General features: G+C 41.3%; 1 protein-coding gene across 1 annotated transcript in view; it reads right to left on the reverse strand.

Annotated features, from left to right (window-relative positions):
• LOC142214521 (scavenger receptor cysteine-rich type 1 protein M130-like) overlaps nt 1-23,085 on the reverse strand; it is a 75,246-nt gene that overhangs the window by 33,037 nt on the left and 19,124 nt on the right. Inside the window, exons 5-11 of the mRNA XM_075283470.1 lie at nt 21,681-21,869; nt 21,016-21,102; nt 20,828-20,953; nt 14,592-14,912; nt 9,226-9,462; nt 2,878-2,901; nt 2,279-2,303 (exon numbers count right to left, since the gene is read on the reverse strand). Coding sequence (XP_075139571.1) covers nt 2,279-2,303; nt 2,878-2,901; nt 9,226-9,462; nt 14,592-14,912; nt 20,828-20,953; nt 21,016-21,102; nt 21,681-21,869 — 1,009 coding nt within the window. The remainder of the gene's footprint in view (nt 1-2,278; nt 2,304-2,877; nt 2,902-9,225; nt 9,463-14,591; nt 14,913-20,827; nt 20,954-21,015; nt 21,103-21,680; nt 21,870-23,085) is intronic.

A 23,085-nucleotide genomic window follows, 5' to 3' on the forward strand; every position in this document is an offset into this window, starting at 1 on the left:
TCAAACCGTAGTACTCTCGAAATGTCATGAAACCTTTCAAGACACATTGTAGCTCTAAATATGTGGCGACCGGTTTCGCAATTCCACAAACTTTTACCCTTTGAATGATAGACAACCAGTCTCCTCTCTCACAAACAGACTAGATAATTACTTGCTTACTGATAAGAACAGTGAAACCACCACCATTTGGAGATGAAGTACACATAAAAAAAACATAACTTTTGCAATCAGAAATAATCAGAGACCTGTAGAACAGTATAAAATGCTATCGGGTCATATTGACCCGAACAGTACAAGTGTAACAATCAGCGTGTAGCAAAAAGTAAACAAAAAAAAAAGACAAAAAAAAAAAAAAAAATGTAGAGCTCCACAAATGAGGAAAAGTCAAGGAACCACTAGTTTCAAATCCTCATTAAAAAAAATCTGCAGGGTCTCAAAAATCATTTTGGGTCATATTGACCCGAACAGAACAGCAGGGTTAAGTAGTACTATGACAATCTTGTTGACTAATGTATCTAATAATAACGTCCTATGATAGTATTAAATACCTGTGCATTGAAAAAATGGAGATTCCTTAGTGCAGTTGTTCTTAATGCCGGGTATTCTTGTACAGTCTAACAAAGAGGACTCATTACCGATGCATTGAATTTGCTCCATCCATATTGGCCCAGGTCTTGTTGTAGAATTTAGTAATGGTATCACTGCTTCTCCACACTGAAGTGTTTTGCAAATGACATTGGCTGTTCTTATATCTGTATCAATATTGCAAACAGATCCCCAAGTATTCCCGCGTCGCTCTTCAAGCTGACCAGAACAGTCATTAGGTCCATCAACAAATCTGTAACCTATGTATTCTGGAGAAAAAAATCACAGTAATCTTATTTTGTTGCTCTTACGTACAAATGTCAGTGACAGTGACAAGGGGACATCCTCTACGTCTGGAGGAGAGGAGGTTTCACCAACAACATAGAAGGGGATTCTTCACAGTAAGAACAGTGAGGCTCTGGAAGTCTCTGCCCCGGGAAGTGGTGATGGTGGGTTCATTAAACAAGTTCAAAGAGGGCCTGGATGCCTTTCTTGAGGAGAACGATATTACAGGTTATGAATTCTAGATTTTAAGGATACGTTGATCCAAGGTTTTATACTGACTGCCAGATTGGAGTCGGGAAGGAATTTTTTCCCCTGAAATGGGGCGATTGGCCTGAGCCTCATGGGGTTTTAGTTCCTCTGTAGGGGATTGTAGGGTTATAAGTTGGACTTGATGTCTTCATCCAACCTCATCTACTATGTAACTATATATACACATATAAAGGGGTTTCCCAGTTTTTTTAAAATCCTAACAACCAGGCAGGACATCAATTTAGAATGGCTAGAGTCCAATTCCTGGGTCTCTTCAGATCATCTGTTTCCCCATGCCAGTGTGAGCAGTAGTGTCGTTGTCCCTTGCATTACTGTTGGTATGGGGAAACAAATAATCTATGGGGATCCTTGTAGTCAGACACCTGTCAATCTAAAATTGTTGTCCTATCTTATGGATATGGCATTATTAAGAAAAATTCAGCAAATTAACCAAAGTGACAATCAGTTAAATATGGACACGTGTAGCTCGGACTCACTGCCCATAGCCTTGTGGATACACAGGAGGTGTTTCAGGAATGATTCCTGGAATTGTGCAGGAAAGACAATAAGAATTGTCACACTAGAAGGTCTAAGTATATAATAGCAATATCTAGTTACAAGAACATTGGGGCAGAGTTACAATCTCATAGTTAGCTTTCTTTAAGTTTACGATTTCTTACTAAAATGTAAAACCAAATGTATCACAGTTAGCTCAGGTCTTACTCTAGGCTCACACTTGCCCCTAACCCACTTAAAAAGCAGTTTCCTGTAGAAACCTGCAGACCCCATAGTCTATAATGGAGTCCATCATATTTCCCAAAAAATTTTTTTAGTGGGTTTAGAGACAAACTCCGAATGGAACACAAGCACAGGTGTGAACCTAGCCTTAGCTGTTTGGACACTTTTGACTATCTTTACACCACTAGTAATGAGCGAGTAGTATTCGATCGAATACCTTGCCGGCATAGGAATGCGTGTAATTGCCTGAACACCAAGGGGTTAAACACATTGAATATTCGATGCATTTAACCCCTTGGTGTTCGGCCAATTACACGCATTCCTATGGTTTTCGATTGAATACTTCTCGCTCAACACTATACACCACCAAAAACATTAGTCCTTCGTAATTTGACGTAATTTGCTGCAATTTTGGTGCAATTTGTCACAAAAATACCTGTGAACAACTGATGATCTATCTTTTCTATACATCTTTGTAGTTATTGAAACTTATAGTATAATGTTTCTATTCTGATCTATTGTAGAGTCTGACGAAGGACTATTGACTGAAAATGTTCACACCTCTACATTGTACTATTTGGAGAATACCATTTACTGACTCGGAGTCATTGTATATTCCAAGATACATTAATTTTGCCACATTTTATATTAAAATTAAGGGAAAGCACATTAATAAATCTGCCCCAATGTTTAAAAGTTATGTATTGAATGACATAACATAGAAGTCTAATATCCCATTGTTAGACAATCCTATTATTATTATTAATTATTATTATTATTATTATTATTATTATTATTTATTAAATTTTTCTATTAAATGTAATAATTCATGAAGATCATTCTTTTTATTTAATAAATAGCAAGAATCATTTTTATGAACAGTTAAATCAGAAATTAAAACTGTAAGAATCCACCAAAAGGAATGGCTTAATATCGGATAATCTAATAAAACTCAACTTTTATTAAGTTCTGTTAAAATTGCCTATAAGTGACCCTCATATAGTGTGAAAACAAACAAACAAAACAAGATAAATGGACACTTCCTCCCTATGTGTTGTACATGAGAGTGGCGTCACTTAATAAATGTGACTACCCACATAGAGAAGGTGAACAACAATCAACGTCCGCTATCAATTATTTCTTCCTCTGAATATGACAATGTGGATAACGACTCTACATTAAGATCTGGGAGCAGTAAGGTCAGATGGAGAAATACAGGTAAAGATAGGTGGGAAAAGAGGTGGTAGATCTTCTATACGCAAATCCAACACTCAAGTGGGCAGTGAACCATCTGTTTTTTTAGCCCAGGGCCCACCTATTACCCAGTATTTACTAAGAGGAAGAACTTGTCTGGACAACAAATGACCTATTCACGACGGACTGGGATGGGTGAACAGAATTGGAGTGTGGATCATAAGGGTTTGGCCTCTGATAGCGTTATGGAAGCCTCTGATGGATCGTAGATTAATAATCTATCCAGTAGAGAATTGTCTGATCATGAAAGATTTGTTCTGTCAAAGGGGTTATCACTTGTCCCCACTACTCACTTCAGGGAATTTGATTGGGTTAAGGATTTATTGCTGTTCTGTCATAAGTTGAGATGGAACAAATTCATGCATCTCAATAAAATGAAGAAGAGTGATGGGTGGGGTGTGGATGTTGAGGATTTGGCTGGGCTTGATATCCTGGAAACACTCTTCAGGGAGGGACAGGGCGAGAAAGTACCTAAATCATTCACGAACCTACGCCCTAAAAGCACCTTTGAGGCTTTGGCTATTGAGGGGCTTTCAAAACTCTCTAAATATAAAAGATCATCCAATTTGGATAATGTCTACCAGAAGGCCCTACTGGATATTGCTAAGGATGCAAATGTGATCATTAAGCCATCTGACAAGGGCGGAAATACTGTCTTAATGAATAGGGAGCATTATGTACGGATGTGCAAATCCTGTCCCAGAGTGACTCATATAGAACTCTTGATAGTGATCCAACTAGGGTATTTCAGGAGGAATTAACTAAAATCCTGGATATGGCAGTAGAGAAGGGCCTGATAGACATCAATGAGTACACGTTCATGACACCCTCAAATCCACAAGTGGCTACTTTCTATCTATATATCTATATGGCCACTTGCACTTGCCCGAAAAATTACATTGGAAAAATGGTAAGAGAATATAGGCGGAGAGTGCTGGAGCACATTGGCAACATCAATAGGTGCGAGGACAAGCCCATTAATAGATATATATAGACTTGTTTGTCGGCCACTCCTGTGGCTTAACATTGATCAAGTACAGGTGTCCACCATCACGGCACTGGGAACTGCAGCTCTCACCGCATTATTTGTTATTTTTGTGGGACACTTATATGTTTTGATGTACAGCTTCTCTCCTGATGAACCCGGTGTTGGACCTATGCACTGGGGGACCTATAGCTATACTAGTTGGGCAGGATCAAGATGCTCCGTGTCTTTTAGCCTGATCAATGTGCATGTATGTAGTCGCTGGGTTTGATTCTTAACCCTTGATGCAGTTGTGAGTGTTACAAACTGCCTTGCTATAAGTGGTGATCCCAACGCGATAGTCCATTCCTTATAAACACCTCTGCTAAGACACTTTATTGTATATATTCTCCCTTTCTATCACACATGAATGCCTCTGCCCCTGTGTTGATACCTATTGCTGGGTGGACACTAAAGAGAGCATATGTTGTTCTATGTGGGAGTGATATAACACTAGACTATTTTGGTGTCCTCCTTTATGTTTGGGTCAATTGTTAAGCATTAGGAAGACTGACTATCAACATACCGCTGAAAATCATTGATAGCGGACGTCGATTGTTGTTCACCTTCTCTATCTTGATAGTCACTTTTATTAAGCGACACCACTCTCATGTACAACACATAGGGAGGAAGTGTGAATTTATCTCGTTTTGTTTGTTTGTTTTTTACATTATATGGGAGTCACTTATATGTAATTTTAGCAGAACTTAATAAAAATTGAATTTTACTTCTCCTTTTGGTGGATTTATGCTATTTACAGACGACATGGCAATTTCTAGAAATAAAAACTGCACTTAGCAGCACTGCATGATATTTCCATACTGCCATGTTTTATATCATTATTATTAGAGATGAGCGAACAGTAAAATGTTTGAAATTCGATATTCGTTTCGAGTAGCCGCTCAATATTCGACTACTTGAATCGAATATCGAACCCTATTATAGTCTATGGGGGGAAAATGCTCGTTTCAGGGGTAGGCAATGTTCGATAAAATTATACTTACTAAGTCCACGAGTGAGGGTTGGGCTGGATCCTCCGAGAAGTCTTCTCCTTGCAGCGTCCCCGTGGCGTCTTCCGGCTCTGAATTCACTCTGCCAGGCATCGGGCCTGGGCAGAGCTGACAGCGCATGCCCACACTACAAGCGGACATGCACAGTCGGCTCTGCCCAGGCCCGATGCCTGGAAGAGTGAATGAAGAGCTGGAGAAGAACCAGCGTTGATTGGCCGACTGTATAGCATTCGGCCAATCAATGCTGGTTCTGCATCTCCATCTGAATAGTGAGTATTCGATCGAGTACGAGTATTTCAAATACCGTAGTATTCTATCGAATACCTACTCGATCGAATACTACTCACTCATCTCTAATTATTATCAAAGTAAATTTCAATTCTTAGCTTTGTGTTTTTTGGTATTACCACGACTGTAGACCAAATGCCCTGGTTATTGTATAACATACATTATCATTTCAATGGGATTGTTAAAATATTATAAAATTGACTCATTATTTTAGACAAATACATAAAAATTTTAATTTGATGCATTTTTTTCTTACCTGGATAAGTCAATCCTGCCATAAATTTAGTGAATGTGGGAATTTCTTCGAACACAAATATTTTAAAGCTGCACTGTGACAAATAGGATTCTTCTCCTGCACAATTTATGACATCAAACCATAACTTCATTTCAATGTTTCCAAATTCATCTGCTCTGGTTAGCATATCCTCACTTGGAATGGCACATCCCAGCTGTCTGGACACCACCGTGGACAGGTATTTAGATTCCTCATTAAATACTACTCCTCCCCACCGTCCTTTGTATCTGACTTCCACTCGTCCTGAACAGTTACTGACACCTCCAGAAAGTCTCACTGGTACTGAAATGAATAAGTAGCAAAATGACACTGTGTATTTGTTAACTCTTTCATGTCATTGATAATTTATACATTCCTAAACATGCTTTTGCTATAGTTAGCCCCTTACCCACAGCCTAAATCTATCTTAATGATGCAGGCTCATTTTTGAAATCCGACATGTATCACTGTATAGTGGTACTAGCCTTTGCCCGTGACTTTGTCTGTGTGTTTTTGGTGTCCATGATATGCCTATATTTAGCAAATTGCTGCTGTCAGTGGTTTGCCTTCTCCGGTGTTTCGGCAGTTCTCAAGCTGCCCTGCTGCTGAACTTGTTCCTCGCGTTGTGCCTGTGATTGTTCCGGCTTCTCAGCAGCTGTCTGGGACGCCATATAAGGAGTGTGCTGTTGGCGTTGATGATCCCGCTTAGCTCTGCTTGAGGAGACGTCTGTGACTTCAGGCTACCTTCACAACTTTTGCTGTTTTAGAATTTTGCGACAAATTACATTTTATTTTTACCGGTTAAAATTGGCAAGCTGGCAATTTGTATTAAAGGGGTTTTGCCATCCAGTGTTTCAGCACTGGAGCAAATCAGATAATATGCAGATGCTTGTACACAAGAGGCTCAGTGTTATCTGTGTATTTACATAGTGAGATAACAGACCTGGCTGCATCAGTAAACTCCAATTAGCTGAGAGAAACTGCATGCAATGGCTAATATACAGTAGTATATGAACATAAATTCATAACAGTCGTGAAGCCATGTCATTTACCGGGCATAAAAAGTAGCCTATGTGTTAATCGAGATTACAAACTCTCTATGTGTCAAATTTCATCCAAATACCTTCAGTTGTTTTGCGTGATCAAGTAACAAAAACACAAACATCCAAACTTTCACATTTATTAATAATTAGAGGATAGGATAACTTTGGAACACTTTAACTTAACCCTTGGGGTGAAGTCACATGTTGCGAAAATATGGGGAGTGCAAGTCAAAAATTTGGCAGGTGGTTGTGTGAAGAGTGGATATGACCAAAGCAAAGAAGAAGGTCTTGTGCAAATTATAGATTACATGTGGGAAGATAGCAGGAGATTACAGCAGAGATATATAGTTTGCAGGGACTAGGGTTGAGCGATCAGGATTGGAAAAAATTGGACTCCGATTGGCGATCGAGTAAATTTCACGATCGTGATCGGAATTCTGATCAAGATCTTTTCCAGCAATATTGAGGTCGGAGGTTATCTCAAGATCTGCTCCACTCTATAGAGAAGCATTGACTAGGGTTGAGGATCTAGATTGGAAAAGATCGGATTCCGATCGGCGATCAAGCAAATTTCACGATCGCGATCGACTGGAAAATGATCGGAAATCGGATTTTTAAAATCGAACCTGAAATCTCAAGATCAGCTCAACCCTAGTAGGGACAGTTCCCCTTCACTACTACTATACAGTGGATGGAGCTACAGTTCTGTTCCTATTACTTGAATAAGGGCAGAAATTCTTCCATTCTCCATTCATTGCTTTTTCTTCTGGTTCCTGCAGCCAGATGGATCAGTCAAAGGCTAAAGCCCCACATTGCGGAAATGCTGCAGCAAAAAATACTGCAGTTTACAGTACCTGCAAAGTGAATGGGATTCTGGCTAATCCCAACCATGCATTGCAGAAAAAAGATCTTTGTTATATATCCTTTGTTGGCAATGACAGAGGTCAAACGTTTTCTGTAAGTCTTCACAAGGTTGGCACACACTGTTGTTGGTATGTTGGCCCATTCCTCCATGCAGATCTCCTCTAGAGCAGTGATGTTTTGGGGCTGTCGCTGGGCAACAGACTTTCAACTCCCTCCGAAGCTTTTCTATAGGGTTGAGATCTGGAGACTGGCTAGGCCACTCCAGGACCTTGAAATGCTTGTTACGAAGTCACTCCTTCGTTACCCTGGCGGTGTGCTTGGAATCATTGTCATGCTGAAAGACCCAGCCACGTTTAATCTTCAATGCCCTTGCTGATGGAAGAAGGTTTGCACTCAAAATCTCACTATACATGGTCCCATTCATTTTTTCATGTACACGGATCAGTTGTCCTGGTCCCTTTGCAGAGAAACAGTTCCAAAGCATGATGTTGCCACCCCCATGCTTCACAGTAGGTATGGTATAACTCAAACTAACCTACTCACATGTTTCTGATTAGTGCATGGGACTATAAAAAGGAGGAACAGGGCCAGGTCATCATCCAGCTGAACTCCAGTGACCCTCTTAAAGAGGTCCCATACTCTCATCCAGAAGGTGTGAAGGAGGGGACATTTCCACCAAATGCGCAGCACCATACCCTTATCCGCATTACATCTCCAGTAGCGAGATCTCTGTACCAATGAGAGAGAATTTTGTAATTTGGTTTCTTGAGCTTTGCATGAGATGGAAAATTTATGGCAGGATTTGAAAGCAGAGTACCACACATCAGGAGGGAAGGAAACTCCTATTTCCCTCTCCAACCAGTCATATATGTCGATAGCTAATCTCCTAAGGCGTCTAGGAACAGGTTGTAAATGAGGTAAATGGGGTATAGAGGCATTGAGGTAAATGTACAGAGGCATTCGATTGGCATGACAGCTCTGTGGAGATTGCGGGTTAATCTAAGAGATATAGGCTTGTATAGGTAATGCAGTTTCACATATTGCCAATGAGAGCCCAGGTTTCTGACCTCAGGAGGTATCAGCGCAGAGTAGGTAAGGAGGGAGGATGGTGATAGGACCTGAAGAAAGCACAGTGGTGTACGGCTAGAGGTGTGCAAAAAGGAGTATGAAGAGTGGCTTGGAAGTCTGGGTTGACCGAGTCAGTGGGCCACTGTTTGTGAACATACAAGCGATACTATAATATGTTCTACAAGTACCAAAAACATGGCAAACCATGTATGGAAGATTCAGGGTGACCCTGTCCGACCACTGGTGTTTATGTAGTCATGTGTGAGTGGTGAATGGGCGAGGGCTCAAAGTCTCCTCTAGGATAGTTTTGAGCGAGTGGAGTGAAAATTCCACTAGTGGAAAAAAAAACTAGCAGAACCCATTGAAATCAATGGGAGGCTTTTTTTTCAGTGTGGAAAAGCATCTACCCTTTTGTAAGTATCCTTTTATATAAAGTAAAAAATAGTTGTGTAAAATATTAATGTTAAATACCTTTGCACTGAATAGATGGAGGACTTAGTTTGGTGCAGGTTTCTTCTCCCACAGGTGTTCTTATACAGTCATATAGTCTGGACTCATTACCAACACACTGGATCTTCTCTGTCCATATTGGTCCAGGTCTTCTTGTATAGGTCAGTAATGATGGCACTGCTTCTCCACATTGAAGTTCCTTACATAGTACATTGGCCACTCTAAGATCTAAGTCAATATCACAAACAGATCCCCAAGTATCACCATGGCGTGCTTCTAAATGTCCAGAACATGGATTATTTCCATCCACTAACCTGTATTGCCCGTGCCCTGAAACAGAAACATAACTATGTAAAATTAACCACACTTGTAAGCCAAGAGGTAACGACAGCAAAAGGAAAAGTAATCTGATACTTCACTTTTTCATTCCACTATTGTGTGATCTCAGAAATACACATCATACTGTTCGGTAACAGTTTGCTATATCATGGTTGAAACTAGTCCTTGTTTCATCCAGGGGCGAGATTCCGTTGATTGACCCTGGACTGTATATTAACCCCTAGCGACCTTGGATGTAGTATTACATCCTGAGCGCAAGATATTCCGTGCACCAGGACATAATATTACTTCCAAGGCTGCTCGACCGCTCAATATCTGAGCGGGCAGCTTCGGAAGTGGGTGTTAGCTGTTACCGATAGCTAACAACCTTTTCCATAACCTCCCATCAAGCTGGGCTCCAGCTGGAGGTTTTAATCCCTTGGTTGCCATAGTCAAACATGACTGCGGCATTCAAGGGGTTCCGCGATGTTGCCTGCATCTCCGGCAACCTTTGCGGTGTGATTGGGAGGTTCCAGTATGTATAATGTGCAGACTGGGGTCAATAAGTTGTAGGCACCCAAAAATGGTGTCATTAAAAAATGCATCTCATCCCGCAAACAACATATGGCCTAATATGGCCACATCACCAGAAAAAGAAAATATAGCATCTGACAATATGAAGACAAAAAAACAAACAAACTGCAAGTCATTAGAACACAACTAGCTGTGGCAGGAAGGGCATATATAAGCTGTGCGAGCGTATTTCAGGCGTCACCCCATACTTAGAGCTTATAAGGGAAAAGACACCAGAAGTGTCCCCCAGAGTGACTCCCCCAATCATAGGAGTTATTGGGATATAGTAGAATATTTGGTTTTCGCAATGTACTCCACACAGCTAACATGTTCTCTCTTCACCATCCGCTGTGCATTCATGTCTGGGATACTAAGGCTCACTACAATCCCTGATAAATTCTTTGAGGGGTGCAGTTTTCAAAATGGGGCACTCCTTTGGGGAATACACTTTTATGGTACCTTACAGGCTCTACAAACATGACATGGCGTGAAGATACCAAACATCCAAATCTGTACTCCAAAAGCCACATAGCGCTCCTTCCCTTCTGTGCCCTGCTGTGTGTCCGAACTGCAGTTTATGCCACATGTATGACACAGGTGTACCCGGGATAACATATGTAATGTGATATGTAGGTATAAACTGATATCAGGGTATAGCTGGACACAGAAGGGAAGAAGGGTTATTGGGTTTTTGGAGCCCAGACGGTTTGACTTTTGGATGCCATGACACTTTTGCAGAGCTGAATCCCCTGATATGTGACCTTATTTTGGAAACTACACCCCTGAAGGATTTCTCCAGGGGTACAGAGAGCATTTTTATCCCCCAAGTGATAACTTATTATCCATAAATGAATAAGCAACTGATTGTGAAATGTGAAAATGCCCATTTTTCCAGAAATACGTAATTTCAGTGCCTAATATGTTGTGCCCGACTTGTATCAAGGATGAACATTTCAAAAGCTGTTGTGCCCAGGATACCTGCATAACAGTTTTTGGATTGTGTGTCTTTGCTGACATAAGTTGGGCACAGAATATCGGGCGCTGAAATGGTGGATCTCTTGGAAAAATTTCATTTTTAACTTCTCAATATCAGCTGCACATTCATTTCTGGAAACTAAATAAATGCAACCCTCAAGGGTTAAAAATGCTCACTACACCACTTGATAAATCCCTTCAGTGGGACTTTGCAAAAGTGGCATGATGTCCTAAAACCAAACTGTGCTCCAAAAACCAAAATAGAGCTCCTTCCCTTCTGTGCCCGGTTTTGCCCAAACCGCAGTTTATACCCACATATGGCAATACATAAGGAGGAGGCTGTGTCTTCAGGCCAAATCGCGAGGCGAAACAGCCTGAAGAATGAGCATTTTGCTTCTTTTTCTGGGAGCCGGAACAAACCGGCTCCCAGAAAAAACACCTGACTGGCTCCCATTAATATTAATGGGAGCTGTCTTTTTGGTCAGGATTTTGAGGCGGATACGACCTCAAAATCCTGACCAAAAAAGCTCAGTGTGAACTTATCCAAACTCTACACCACCAAAAACCTTGGTCTACCTTGACAAAATTTGCCACAACTTTGGACCGATTTTGCAAAAATTAAGCAAGATGACTAGATAAAAACACAGGCGAGCCAGATGCCATGGATTATTTTCTTTCTATTACAGTACATATACTATAGCATTGCTCCGCTTACTATATCCTTGTGACTAGCTCTATCCACAATATATATATATTTACCTTATGCTTATGACATTACATTAAGTATACAATATTATGGGTTTGTTAATATCTTCTTAATTAACAATATTCCTATTCCCTGGAATTCCCTGGCTGGAGGACTACCTGTGGATGACTGATGATCTATCCTTTCTATACATCTTTATTAGAGATGAGCGAGTAGTTAAATATTGGATATTTCATATTCGTTTCGAGTAGCCCCTCAAAATTTGACTACTCAAATCGAATATCGAATCCTATTATAGTCTATGGGGGGAAAATGCTCGTTTCAGGGGTAGGCAACATTCGATCAAACTGAACTTACCAAGTCCACGAGTGAGGGTCGGGCTGGATTCTCTGAGAAGTCTTCTCTGCGCAGTGTCCCCGCTTTGTCATCCGGCAATGAATTCACTCTGCCAGGCATTGGGCCTGAGCAAAGACGACTGCGCATACCCGCACTACAAGAAAATGGCCGCTTACAGTCAAAGCGGCCATTTTCTTGTAGCGTGGGCATGCGCAGTTGGCTCTGCCCAGGCCCGATGCCTGGCAGAGTGAATTCAGAGCCGGAAGACACCGCGGGGATCCAGCAAGGAGAAGACTTCTAAAGGTAGGAGAAGAACCAGCGTTGATTGGCGACTGTATAGCATTCGGCCAATCAATGCTGGTTCTGCATCGAATTTTTCCATTTGAATAGCGAGTGGTACTCGACTGAGTATGAGTATTTCGAATATCAAATACCTACTCGATCGAATACCTACTCGCTCATCTCTAATCTTTATATTTTTTTAAATCTATAGCATAATGTCTCTATTATGATCTATTGAAGAGTCTGAGAAAGGTCTTGACCGAAAAAGTTTACACCTCTACATTGTACTATTTGGATAATACCATTTACTGACTTGGAATCATTGTATACTAGCTGGTACCCGCGACTTCGTCTGCGGTGATTGTAGCAGTGGGTATATACAGGCGCGGGTAAGGTTTTCGTACTGTGTATAAGGTATGGGATATGAAATGTAACTTTGTATCTTGTTTTTGCTATAATTCAGAGAGTACGTGAGACTTTTGTGTTGAAGGTAATTTGTATTTGAGCTGCTATACGGTGTTGTGAGAAACTTTACATAGTGACTTTGGGATAGAAGTATTTGAAGTTAACCCTTTCCCGTCGATGGCATTTTTTGATTTTTGTTTTTGACTCCCCTCCTTCTAAACCCCATAACTTTTTTATTTGTTCGCTCTCAGAGCCATAGGAGGTCTTAATTTTTCCTGGGACAATTTTTTCTTCATGATGTCACCATTAATTATTCTATATAATGTACTGGAAAGCAGGGAAAAAATTCAAAATTGGGTGGATTTGAAGAAAAAATGCATTTCTGCGACTTTCTTACGGGCTTTGGTTTTACGGCGTTCACTGTGCAACCAAAATGACATGTCCACTGTATTCTGTGTTTCGTTACGATTCCGGGGATACCAAATTTATATGGTTTTATTTACATTTTGACCCCTTAAAAAAAATCCAAAACTGTGTTAAAAAATTATTTTTTGAAAAGTCGCCATATTCCGACAGCCGTAACTTTTTTATACGTGCGTGTACGGGGATGTATAGGGCGTCTTTTTTTGCGGGACCGGATGTACTTTGTAGTTCTACCATTTTCGGGAAATGTTATTGCTTTGATCACTTTTTATTAAAATTTTTATCAGAATCAAAACAGTGAAAAAATGGCGGTTTGGCACTTTTCACCATTTTTCCTGCTACAGCGTTTACCGAACAGGAAAAATATTTGTATAGCTTTGTAAAGTGGGCAATTTCGGACGCGGGGATACCTAATATGTATATGTTACACAGTTTTTAACTACTTTTATATGTGTTCTAGGGAAAGGGGGGTGATTTGAATGTTTAATCCTTTTTATTTTTTTTTAAATATTTTTTTTACTTTTTTTAGACTTTTTTTTTGCATTTATTAGACCGCCTAGGGGTATTGACATGGGTGGGCGGTGTCAGGGATTGTCAGAGCGGTGGGGGTCGGCAAACATGGCTGCTCCGGAGCGTTAAAGAGCGCCTCCTGGAGTATCATTAAGGGGAGGGGCAAAGTGGTAAAGTATATGTATATGAGATTGTGCGGGGTTAGGGGCGAGGCTGTAGAGGGCAATATGAATTTTGTGGCTTGCTATGGTCCAAAGTGTGTGAGATTGCAGAGATGGTGGTGTGAGTTTGGGTTTTGTGGGGGTCCTGGCACAAACGTATGTGCGCTATTGTGACGAAAAGTAGCCTATTGTTTAATCGGGTGTATTAACTATGTTTGTGGAAAATTTCAGCCAAATCGGTGGAACGGGTTTTCCGTGATTGAGGAACAAACATCTGAACATGCAAACATCCAAACCCACAAACCCACAAACTTTCACATTTATAATATTAATAGGATTCCGACCTACATTAACATACACTGACGCTATTTGGATGTATTATCATATCGATCATATATTCCGATTCTCTGAAGAATAACCTTGATTGCTGCACTTATATAGCATAGCTAGTTTATTGTTACTGTTTAGTTAGTTGCTCAGACGAGCAGGATTTTGTTTCTTATTGTTTGCCTGAAGTTAAGGCTGCATTTTATTTTACTCATTTTGTTTCTGAAGTTACGGTTTATTCATTTTCCTATTTTTTTCTATATAAACTTGTTTCCTGCATATTTTGTGCGCCTGTCTCTGACTGTTTGGGTCCCCACCACTGCTGCTACCGAGCTAACTTCCCCACAGTACATTATCATTTCATTGGGATTGCTGTTAAAATATTATAAAATTACCTTCATATTTGAAACAAACTTTTTATTTGATGCATTTTTTCAGCTTACCTGGATAAGCCAATCCTGCCAAAAACTTACTAAATGTGGGCATTTCATTGAACTCAGACGTGTTAAAGCTGCATTGTGACAAATAGGATTCTTCTCCTGTACAATTTATGACATCAAACCAAAACTTCATTTCAACGTCTCCAAATTCGTCTGCTCTGGTTAGCACATCCTCGCTTGGAATGGCACATCCCAGCTGTCTGGACACCACTGTGGACAAGTATTTGGATTCTTCACTAAATACCACTCCTCCCCATTCTCCATTGTACTTGACTTCCACTCGTCCTGTACAGTTAGTGACTCCTCCGGAAAGTCTCACTGGTACTGAAATAAATCAGTAGTAAAATGACACAGTGCAGTTGTAAACTCTTTCACATCATTGATAATTTATAAATTCCTAAACATACTTTAGCTATGATGAAGCCATTATGGCGAAACTCGAAACGCGTTTTTACATGGTCTTTAGATGAAATTATATGTGTTAAATTTTATGTTCCAAATAAAAATTTTAGTAATTTTTATCAGTTGGTGTTTCTGCTTCGGCATTGTTTTTTTCTTGAATACTTTAGCTACAGTTAATCCCATACCCGAACCCTTTTCACATTTTCCAAATTCGACATGTGTCACTTTATGTGCTAAAAACTTTGGAACACTTTAACTTAACTCTTAAGGCTAAGTTCACACAGCGGATTTTGGTCCAGAATTTGAGGCGGAATTCCGCGACTGGATGCCGGTGCAGTGCATACAGTGCAATGGCATCCAGTCGCGGAATTCCGCTCCAAATTAGGCCCAAATGAACGGGCCTAGCTCGGAGGGAGTGATTCAGCTGCGGAAGATATGGCACGTCACTTCTTTTTTCCACGAGTGGAACAAATCCGGTCACGGAAAAACAAAATGCCCAGCTCCCATTGAATTCAATGGGAGGCGTTTTTTTGTTTTTTTTTTTAATCCAGAATTTGATGCAGAATCCACACCAAATTCCAGACCAAACTCCACCATGTTAACTTAGCCTTAGGGTGAAGTCATATGTTGCAAAAATATGGGGGATGCATGTAAGAAATTTTGGAGGTGGTTGAGAGCATATATGACCGGAGCAAAGAAGGAGGTCTTGTGCAAATTGCAGATTACGAGTTAGATAGCCGGAGATTACAGCAGAGATATACAGTATGTAGGGACAGTTCCCCATCACTACTACTATACAGTGGATGGGACTACAGCTCTGTTCCCATTACTTGAATAATAGAGCTTCTTCCATTCTCTGTTCACTGCTTGTTGCGACACTGGTGATACAGCTGGAATCCGATAGCTGGGAAGGACAGCAGATGCCACGGAGTAGGAGACTTGGTCGATGAATAGCCAAGGCTCAGTACACAGAGCGGGTTGGTACACAGAGTGGGTAGTCGGATGAAGCCAGAGGTCAGTACACAGAGCAGGTAAGCAGATGGAGCCAAGGTAATCTGAGCAAGAATATCTCAGAGCTAGTGGACTGGGAATAAACACAATACTCAAGCATCTGTCATAATGTGCTGTGGGTTTATATAGGCCTAAAACAGGAAGCAAGATGGCCACGGTCTTGAAACAATACTCGCCATCTTAATTGTGGGCAAGAGCCAGAAAACAGCAGCCTCCAGTGGTGGGGGTAAAAATGACACTTGAGAACAGCGGCCACTAGTGGAGATCCCCGAAACAGTCTCTTCACAAGATAATAAAACAAAGCTTTAAACACACAGCTTCTGACACTGCTACAGCTTCCAGCACCTGTAGCCAGCTGGATCAGTTAAAGGCTGAAGACTAGGGTTGAGCCAATCTTGAGATTTCAGGTTCGTTTTTAAAAATCCAATTTCCGATCATTTTCCATCAGAACCTGATCCCGATCAGTTCTGATCTTAATGCAAGTCCATGGGATTTTTTAATGATCGAAAATCGGATTTTAAAAACAATCCTATTCACTACACAGTGTGGAGTCCAAAAATTGAAGACTTTAATTTTTGGACTCCACACTGTGTAGTGAGTAAAAAAATCCGCCTGCTACTTAGTCTCCCCTGCTGTCCGTTTACCTGCACAGAACCGCTGCTGCTCCCTGGAGTGACGTCAATCTAGTATATGTACAGTGACTGCTGCCAAATAGTAGTGTAGGCAGTCTGGGAGGGCTAAGCCACCTCTCTGTTTTGGCTTTAGAAAAAAGATACTTAGCGAGGTTTAGTGGCCCATGTGGATCTGGAGAAAGTTTTTCGGACAGTGGTGAAAAAGTTTTAGGAAGGGCTATCGGGATTGTTTGGAAAAGGTAAAAGAGTCAAGAAAGGATGAGTCGGTGAGATCAGCTATAAGAGTGCAAAGGTTGGGAAGGAAGTTCAGGGTATAAAGCATGTATGCCCAGATATTTGATGGCTTAAAGGGGAATTCTCAACTCACTTGTTCACCATCTTGCAGGATGTATGCTCTGTTCACTTCCTGGTTTTCTCAGTAAATTGGTGGGCGGGGTTTCACTTGCTATCTCACAGACAAAGCCAGCTCTGCTATCTCTTCATAGCAGTACATGTTTGCAGTCAGTATTGAGGGATGGTTGTAAATAAATCAGCACAGTATCACTATAAGATCCACAATATGAAGCTGATGTAGCAGAGCTGGATTTGTTAGGTGATGAGTAGGGTTGAGCGATCAGGATCGGAAAAGATCGGATTTCGATTGGCGATCGAGTAAATTTCATGATCACGATCGGAATTCCGACCCCAATCGTTTTAGGCAGGATCGAGGTCAGAGGTTACTTCCCACAATGCTTGGCCAGTAGCAAAGCATTGTGGGAAAAGCTAACAATGTTAGGAATGAATGGAAGCAGCCGGCACAGCCTGTGCTGGCGCTTAACCCCCTGCGCGCCGGCTGCGTCCATTCATTCCTACGGCATAGCAGGGAGGAAACAGAAGAGTAGATATCTGTGGTATCTGCTATGCCGTAGGAATGAATGGACGCAGCCAGCGCGCAGGGGGTTAAGCGGCCAGATGGCGGCACAGGCTGTGTGCCAGCGGCATCCATTCATTGCTATACTCATCAGCTCTGCTACATCTGAGATCTACACCTCAGATGTAGCAGAGCTGAGTATACGATAAAGAGTCGATAGACAAGTCCACTTACCGCTACCGCTCCCCGTCTATTGTCTTCTCGCCTCTTCTCGGTGCAAGTCCCTAGCTCCCAGGTTACAGACCTAGGAAGAAGGCAGGGCTTGTGGTTTAGGAGAGTGTGGGCAGGTACTGTACCCGCCCACACTTTTCTAAGCCACAACAAGCCTCGCCTACTCCCAGCATCTCTAACACTAGCCTGGGAGCTGCAGGCACATACAGTGCTCTGAACATATGCGCAGTAGAAAGAAGAGGAGCGAGAGCAGCGGTAGCGGCAGCTGGTAAGTAGACAACAGGGGGGACTTAGGTAGCCGGGGGATTTTTTCAATCACTACACAGCATGGATTCTAACAATTAAAGCGCTCAATTGTTAGATTCCATGCATTGGGATCGGAATTGGGATTGAGATCGGGTTCGAATGAAAAATGATTGGAAATCGGATTTGAAAATCGATCCTGAAAAGTCAAGATCGGCTCAACCCTAGTGATGAGAATTGCAATTTTACATGATACAGGACCACGAGTCAGCTTTCAATATACTCACTTTTAGGTCTGTGTTTAATGGACTCCCTGTCTCAGTCCTTATCAGCAAAATTCAATTAGCTGACTGATAATTGGAAGAGCTGAAGTGAAACAACTCATAAATACCAGCTGCTCCAAGCACTCAGCTCCCCCTCCCCTCTCTGAAAGCAGTGAGCCATGTCACCTGTCCTGGGCGGAGAGATAAAGAGCTCAGAAATACAAGCTACTCTGAGCACTCCCTGACAGCAAGGAGCTATGTCACTTGTCCTGGGCGGAAAGATAAGACCATCTCCCAGGTCTGTGTTATGGAAACGCAGTGTAAACAATGAAGTGAAGAATCTCAGATAGTGGCCAAACAAAGTAGTTTTGCTTAAGCAATGTATTTAGGAAAAGTCTTAAATCCACATAAACTAGCAGTATAGATAGGATCCTTGATATGGGACAACCCCTTTAAGGCAACCAAGTGAATGGGAAGGCAGAGCAGAGTGAGTGGACCAAGGTAGATGGCAAAGAGATATTGAGGGATTAATATTCTAATTACTAAAAATTATAGGTGGTAATTTTGCATAGGATGCAGGAGAGTGAGGTTAGTGGTTGAGGTGGTTATTAAGTTGCATAGTGTCTGCTTGTAAGCCTTGGATGTTGGGATTGCACCTCATGGCTACTAGTAGAAGCTGCATAACAAGGGCATAGAGGAGTGGGAGAAGTCCGCTGAGGAAAATTCTACAGACTTTCTGTTAAAAGTGCAGCAGAAAGAAATGATGAGTTTCCACCGCGGTCTTTTCTGCTGCATTTTTTATTTTTTTTTGCATTGATTTGCTGAGTGGGGCCTTACGCTGGGTTCACACCAGTATTCGGGTCTCCACTTTCAGTTTCCGTCTTCTGCATGCAGAAGTCGGAAACCTGTCATGCCGAGTACGACCGTGAGCGCCAGTGAGCGTTTTAGGCTCTCCACAGCGAGAACATTTTTTTAAAACCGGACACAAAGTCCTGCATGTCCGACTCTGTGTCCGGTTAAAAAAACAAAACAAAAAAAAACGGTTTTGCCGTGGAGAGCATAAAACGCTCCCCGGCGCTCACGGCCAGACACTTTTCAAACGCATTCAAATGAATGGGTTTGAAAGATGCCTGCAGGTTTCAGTTTCCTGCCCAGTTTTGGGCAGGAAACGGAAACCTGTATGAACGGAGACCGGGGCGCAGATGTGAACGAGCCCTTTGTCTTACAGGCTAAGGCAAAATAACAAGAGGGTTAGCTCCACCACCTTACAAGGGGTCTATATGCAGAGAACTGACTGTGAGGAGTATGACTGATCATGCATATCCACCAATATGAAAACAGAGTTCATTATCTTCGCCCCACCCCATACGGCCCCTCTACCTAACTCAACTATCAAAGTTAATGGAACCAGACTTTCTGCTGTCCCATGGGTCCGCTGCCTTGGGATAATCCTGGACTCTGACCTATCCTTCAAATCGCACATCCAAACTCTCAATACCTCCTGCCACCTCAAACTCAAGAACATCCATTGAATCCGCTACTTCTTCACCCCTGAAACTACAAAGATGCTAGTCCATGCCCTCATAATCTCCTGCTTAAACTACTGTAACACCCTTCTCCATGGCCTCCCAGCAAATACTCTGGCCCTCTCCAGTTCACCTTAAACTTTACTGCTCGTTTAATACACCTCTCCCCCGTTCCTCATCATTCATTCTCCTCTGCCAAACCCTTCATTGGCTACCCGTTACCCAGCGAGTAAAGTTCAAATTACTAACACTAACATACAAAGCCATCCACAACATGTCCCCTCCATATGTCTCTAACCTAATGCTCCCCTACCTGCCCACACGTAACCTCAGATCCTCCAAAGATCTACTACTGTCTGTTCTTATCCGCTGTTCACACAACCGTCTCCAAGATTTCTCTCGTGCATCCTCCATACTCTGGAACTCCCTACCAAGACACATAAGACTGAGCCCCAGAATCACAGGATTCAAGAAGGCGCTGAAGACCCACCTATTCAGGAAGGCCTACAACCCCTAATAACACTACTGTCACCACATCATCATCTGAACAGCCTCAGCCCTCACCTTCGGTCTCTATCCCTCTTCCCTCATAGACTGTAAGCCCTTGCAGGCAGGGCCCTCTATCCCACTGTGCCAGTCAATCACTATTAGTATTATATCTGTTTGTATATTTTGTGTATCGTATGTAAAGCCCCATGGAATTAATATAATAATGTACAGCACAATGGAGTTAATATAATAATGTGTAGCACAATGGAATTAATTTAATAATGTACAGCACGATGGAATTAATATAATAATGTACAGCACCATGGAATTAATATAATTTACAGCACCACAGTGAATATCCTTTTAAATACAGTAATAAATAGTAGAGTAAAATATTAATTTTAAATACCTTTGCATTGAATAGATGGAGGATTTTCTTTACTGCAGTTTTTCATATCATCGGATACTCTTAAACAGTCAAATATCCTGGACTCATTACCAACACAATGGATCTTCTCTGTCCATATTGGTCCAGGTCTTCTTGTATAGGTCAGTAATGATGGCACTGCTTCTCCACATTGAAGTTCCTTACATAGTACATTGGCCGCTCTAAGATCGGAGTCAATCTCACAAACAGATCCCCAAGTGTCAACATGTTGGGCTTCTAAATGTCCAGAACATGGATTATTTCCATCCACTAATCTATACTGCCTGCGCCCTGAAAAAAAAACCAAAACAAAACACATAACTATGTAAAATTAACCCCAGTGCTTGACATACTTGTAAGCCAAGGAGCAGCGACATCAAAAGGAAAAGCCCCCAGACAACCAATAATGTCCTCTGTATTTATATAGAACTGTAATTGTTCTATATGAATATAGAAAAGAAAAAAATACCACTTACCCATCCTCGGACCCTTAATCACCTAGATCTTCCTGCTTTATCTGCAGATAACTAGTTGTTGCAGGAATGATAGAGCAAGAAGCTAAAGCCTTCCTGCTGCACAGCTCTATTCAACTACATCGGCATCCATACAATGTCCCAACACACCGGGTGGGAATCGCTGGTCTAAGCATTAGACAGTATTTGAAAAATTTCCCCAGTGTGTGACTTTAATACAAACATTTTGAAATGAAAAATAGTAATACTAATAATAGTAAATAATAATAATAATAATAATAATAATAATAATAATAATAATAATAATAATAATAATAACAATGTGTCTAATAATAATAATAATAATAATAATAATAATAATAATAATAATAATGTGACTAATAGTAATAAATAATAATAATAATAGTATTTCATTCTACCTGTAATGAGCATTCCTGTCATAAAGACTGTAGGCGCTACATGCCCGTTCAATGTACTGAAGCTACATTGTGATAAATAGGACTCTTCTCCTGTACAGTTTATGACACCAAACCATAACTTTATACTAATGTCTCCGAATACATCTGCTCTGGTTAGCACATCTTCCCTTGGAATGGCACATCCCAGCTGTCTGGACACCACCGTGGCGAGGTTTTTAGATTTCTCATTAAACAACACTCCTCCCCATTCTCCCTTGTATCTGACTTCCACTCGTCCTGTACAGTTAGAGACTCCTCCAGAAAGCCTCACTTCAACTGTAAAAGAAATAAGAGGAGCGGTCAGTAGGACATGGCACTGTGTACTTCTTAACTCTTTGTGGTTATCACCGATATTATTATCTTACATCGTAGAAATAATAAAAACCGGGGCAACACGGTGGCTCAGTGGTTAGCACTGCAGCTTTGCAGTGCTGGAGTCCTGTGTTCAAATCCCACCAGGAACAACATCTGCAAAGAGTTTGTATGTTCTCCCCATGTTTGTGTGGATTTCCTCCCATACAAAAGACATATTGATAGGAAAAATGTACATTGTGATCCCTATATGGGGCTCATAATCTACATAAAAGGAATAATAATAACCTGAGTTATGGGTATGATATAGATATGGGGACATTGAATGTTGTGTTTGGCTTATTTTTATGCAGAAGAGTTAGGGACTTTCTTTATATATTCCTCACCATTTTGATGGTAATATGAGACAGGGTAGGATCAACAGAGTTGAGAAAATGGTGTAAAGCGCAGAGCCAAAAGAAAAAAAGCTTTGGCTTAAGCCACTTGCAGACGACCATGGGCAAGTTCAGTTTGCTATTCAGGAGAAAAAACTGACCCAGTCATTACTATGGGCCCAAGGGCACTATCATGTAACCCATGGCTTCAGTGTGCAGGCTGTGAGTTTGTGACACAAAATATGGAGCACGTCCTAGTCTTTGTTTTCATTTAAGTATGTCTTTGTACAATGGGAGGAAATCCACGCAAACACAGAGAGAACGTACAAACTCCTTGCAGATGTTGTTCCAGGGCTCCAGAGCTGCAAGGCTGCAGTGCTAACCACTGAGCCACCATGTTGCCCACAGCAGGTCATAATCTATTCAGTGGTTGTGGCATGGACTCGCCCATAGAAGCCTATGGGAGAGTAAAAACTAAAAATGGCACATGGATGTATTTTGTGCGTTTCCAAGCTACACACAGGGGTTTTCTTTAGTTTCAGCGTGTCATACATATTTGACGGCCTGCAAATACAGATGACACACTGAAGCTATACTGTCCATTTTTGTGATCATATGGCACTGATGCTGAAGACACACTGATGATACACAGTCCACAAAAACAGAACAATGAATACTAGTTTAAGGACCGCACAATACACATGGTCATCTGCAACTAGGCTTAGTATCCAAACAAGGGGTGAGGCAAGGTATTGCAACTTGGCTCTGATACTAGGTCTGTGCCTGGTTACGTTTTGTGTCCCCTA

The sequence above is a fragment of the Leptodactylus fuscus genome, chromosome 7 (genome assembly GCF_031893055.1).
Source record: "Leptodactylus fuscus isolate aLepFus1 chromosome 7, aLepFus1.hap2, whole genome shotgun sequence".
Classification (NCBI taxonomy): domain Eukaryota; kingdom Metazoa; phylum Chordata; class Amphibia; order Anura; family Leptodactylidae; genus Leptodactylus; species Leptodactylus fuscus.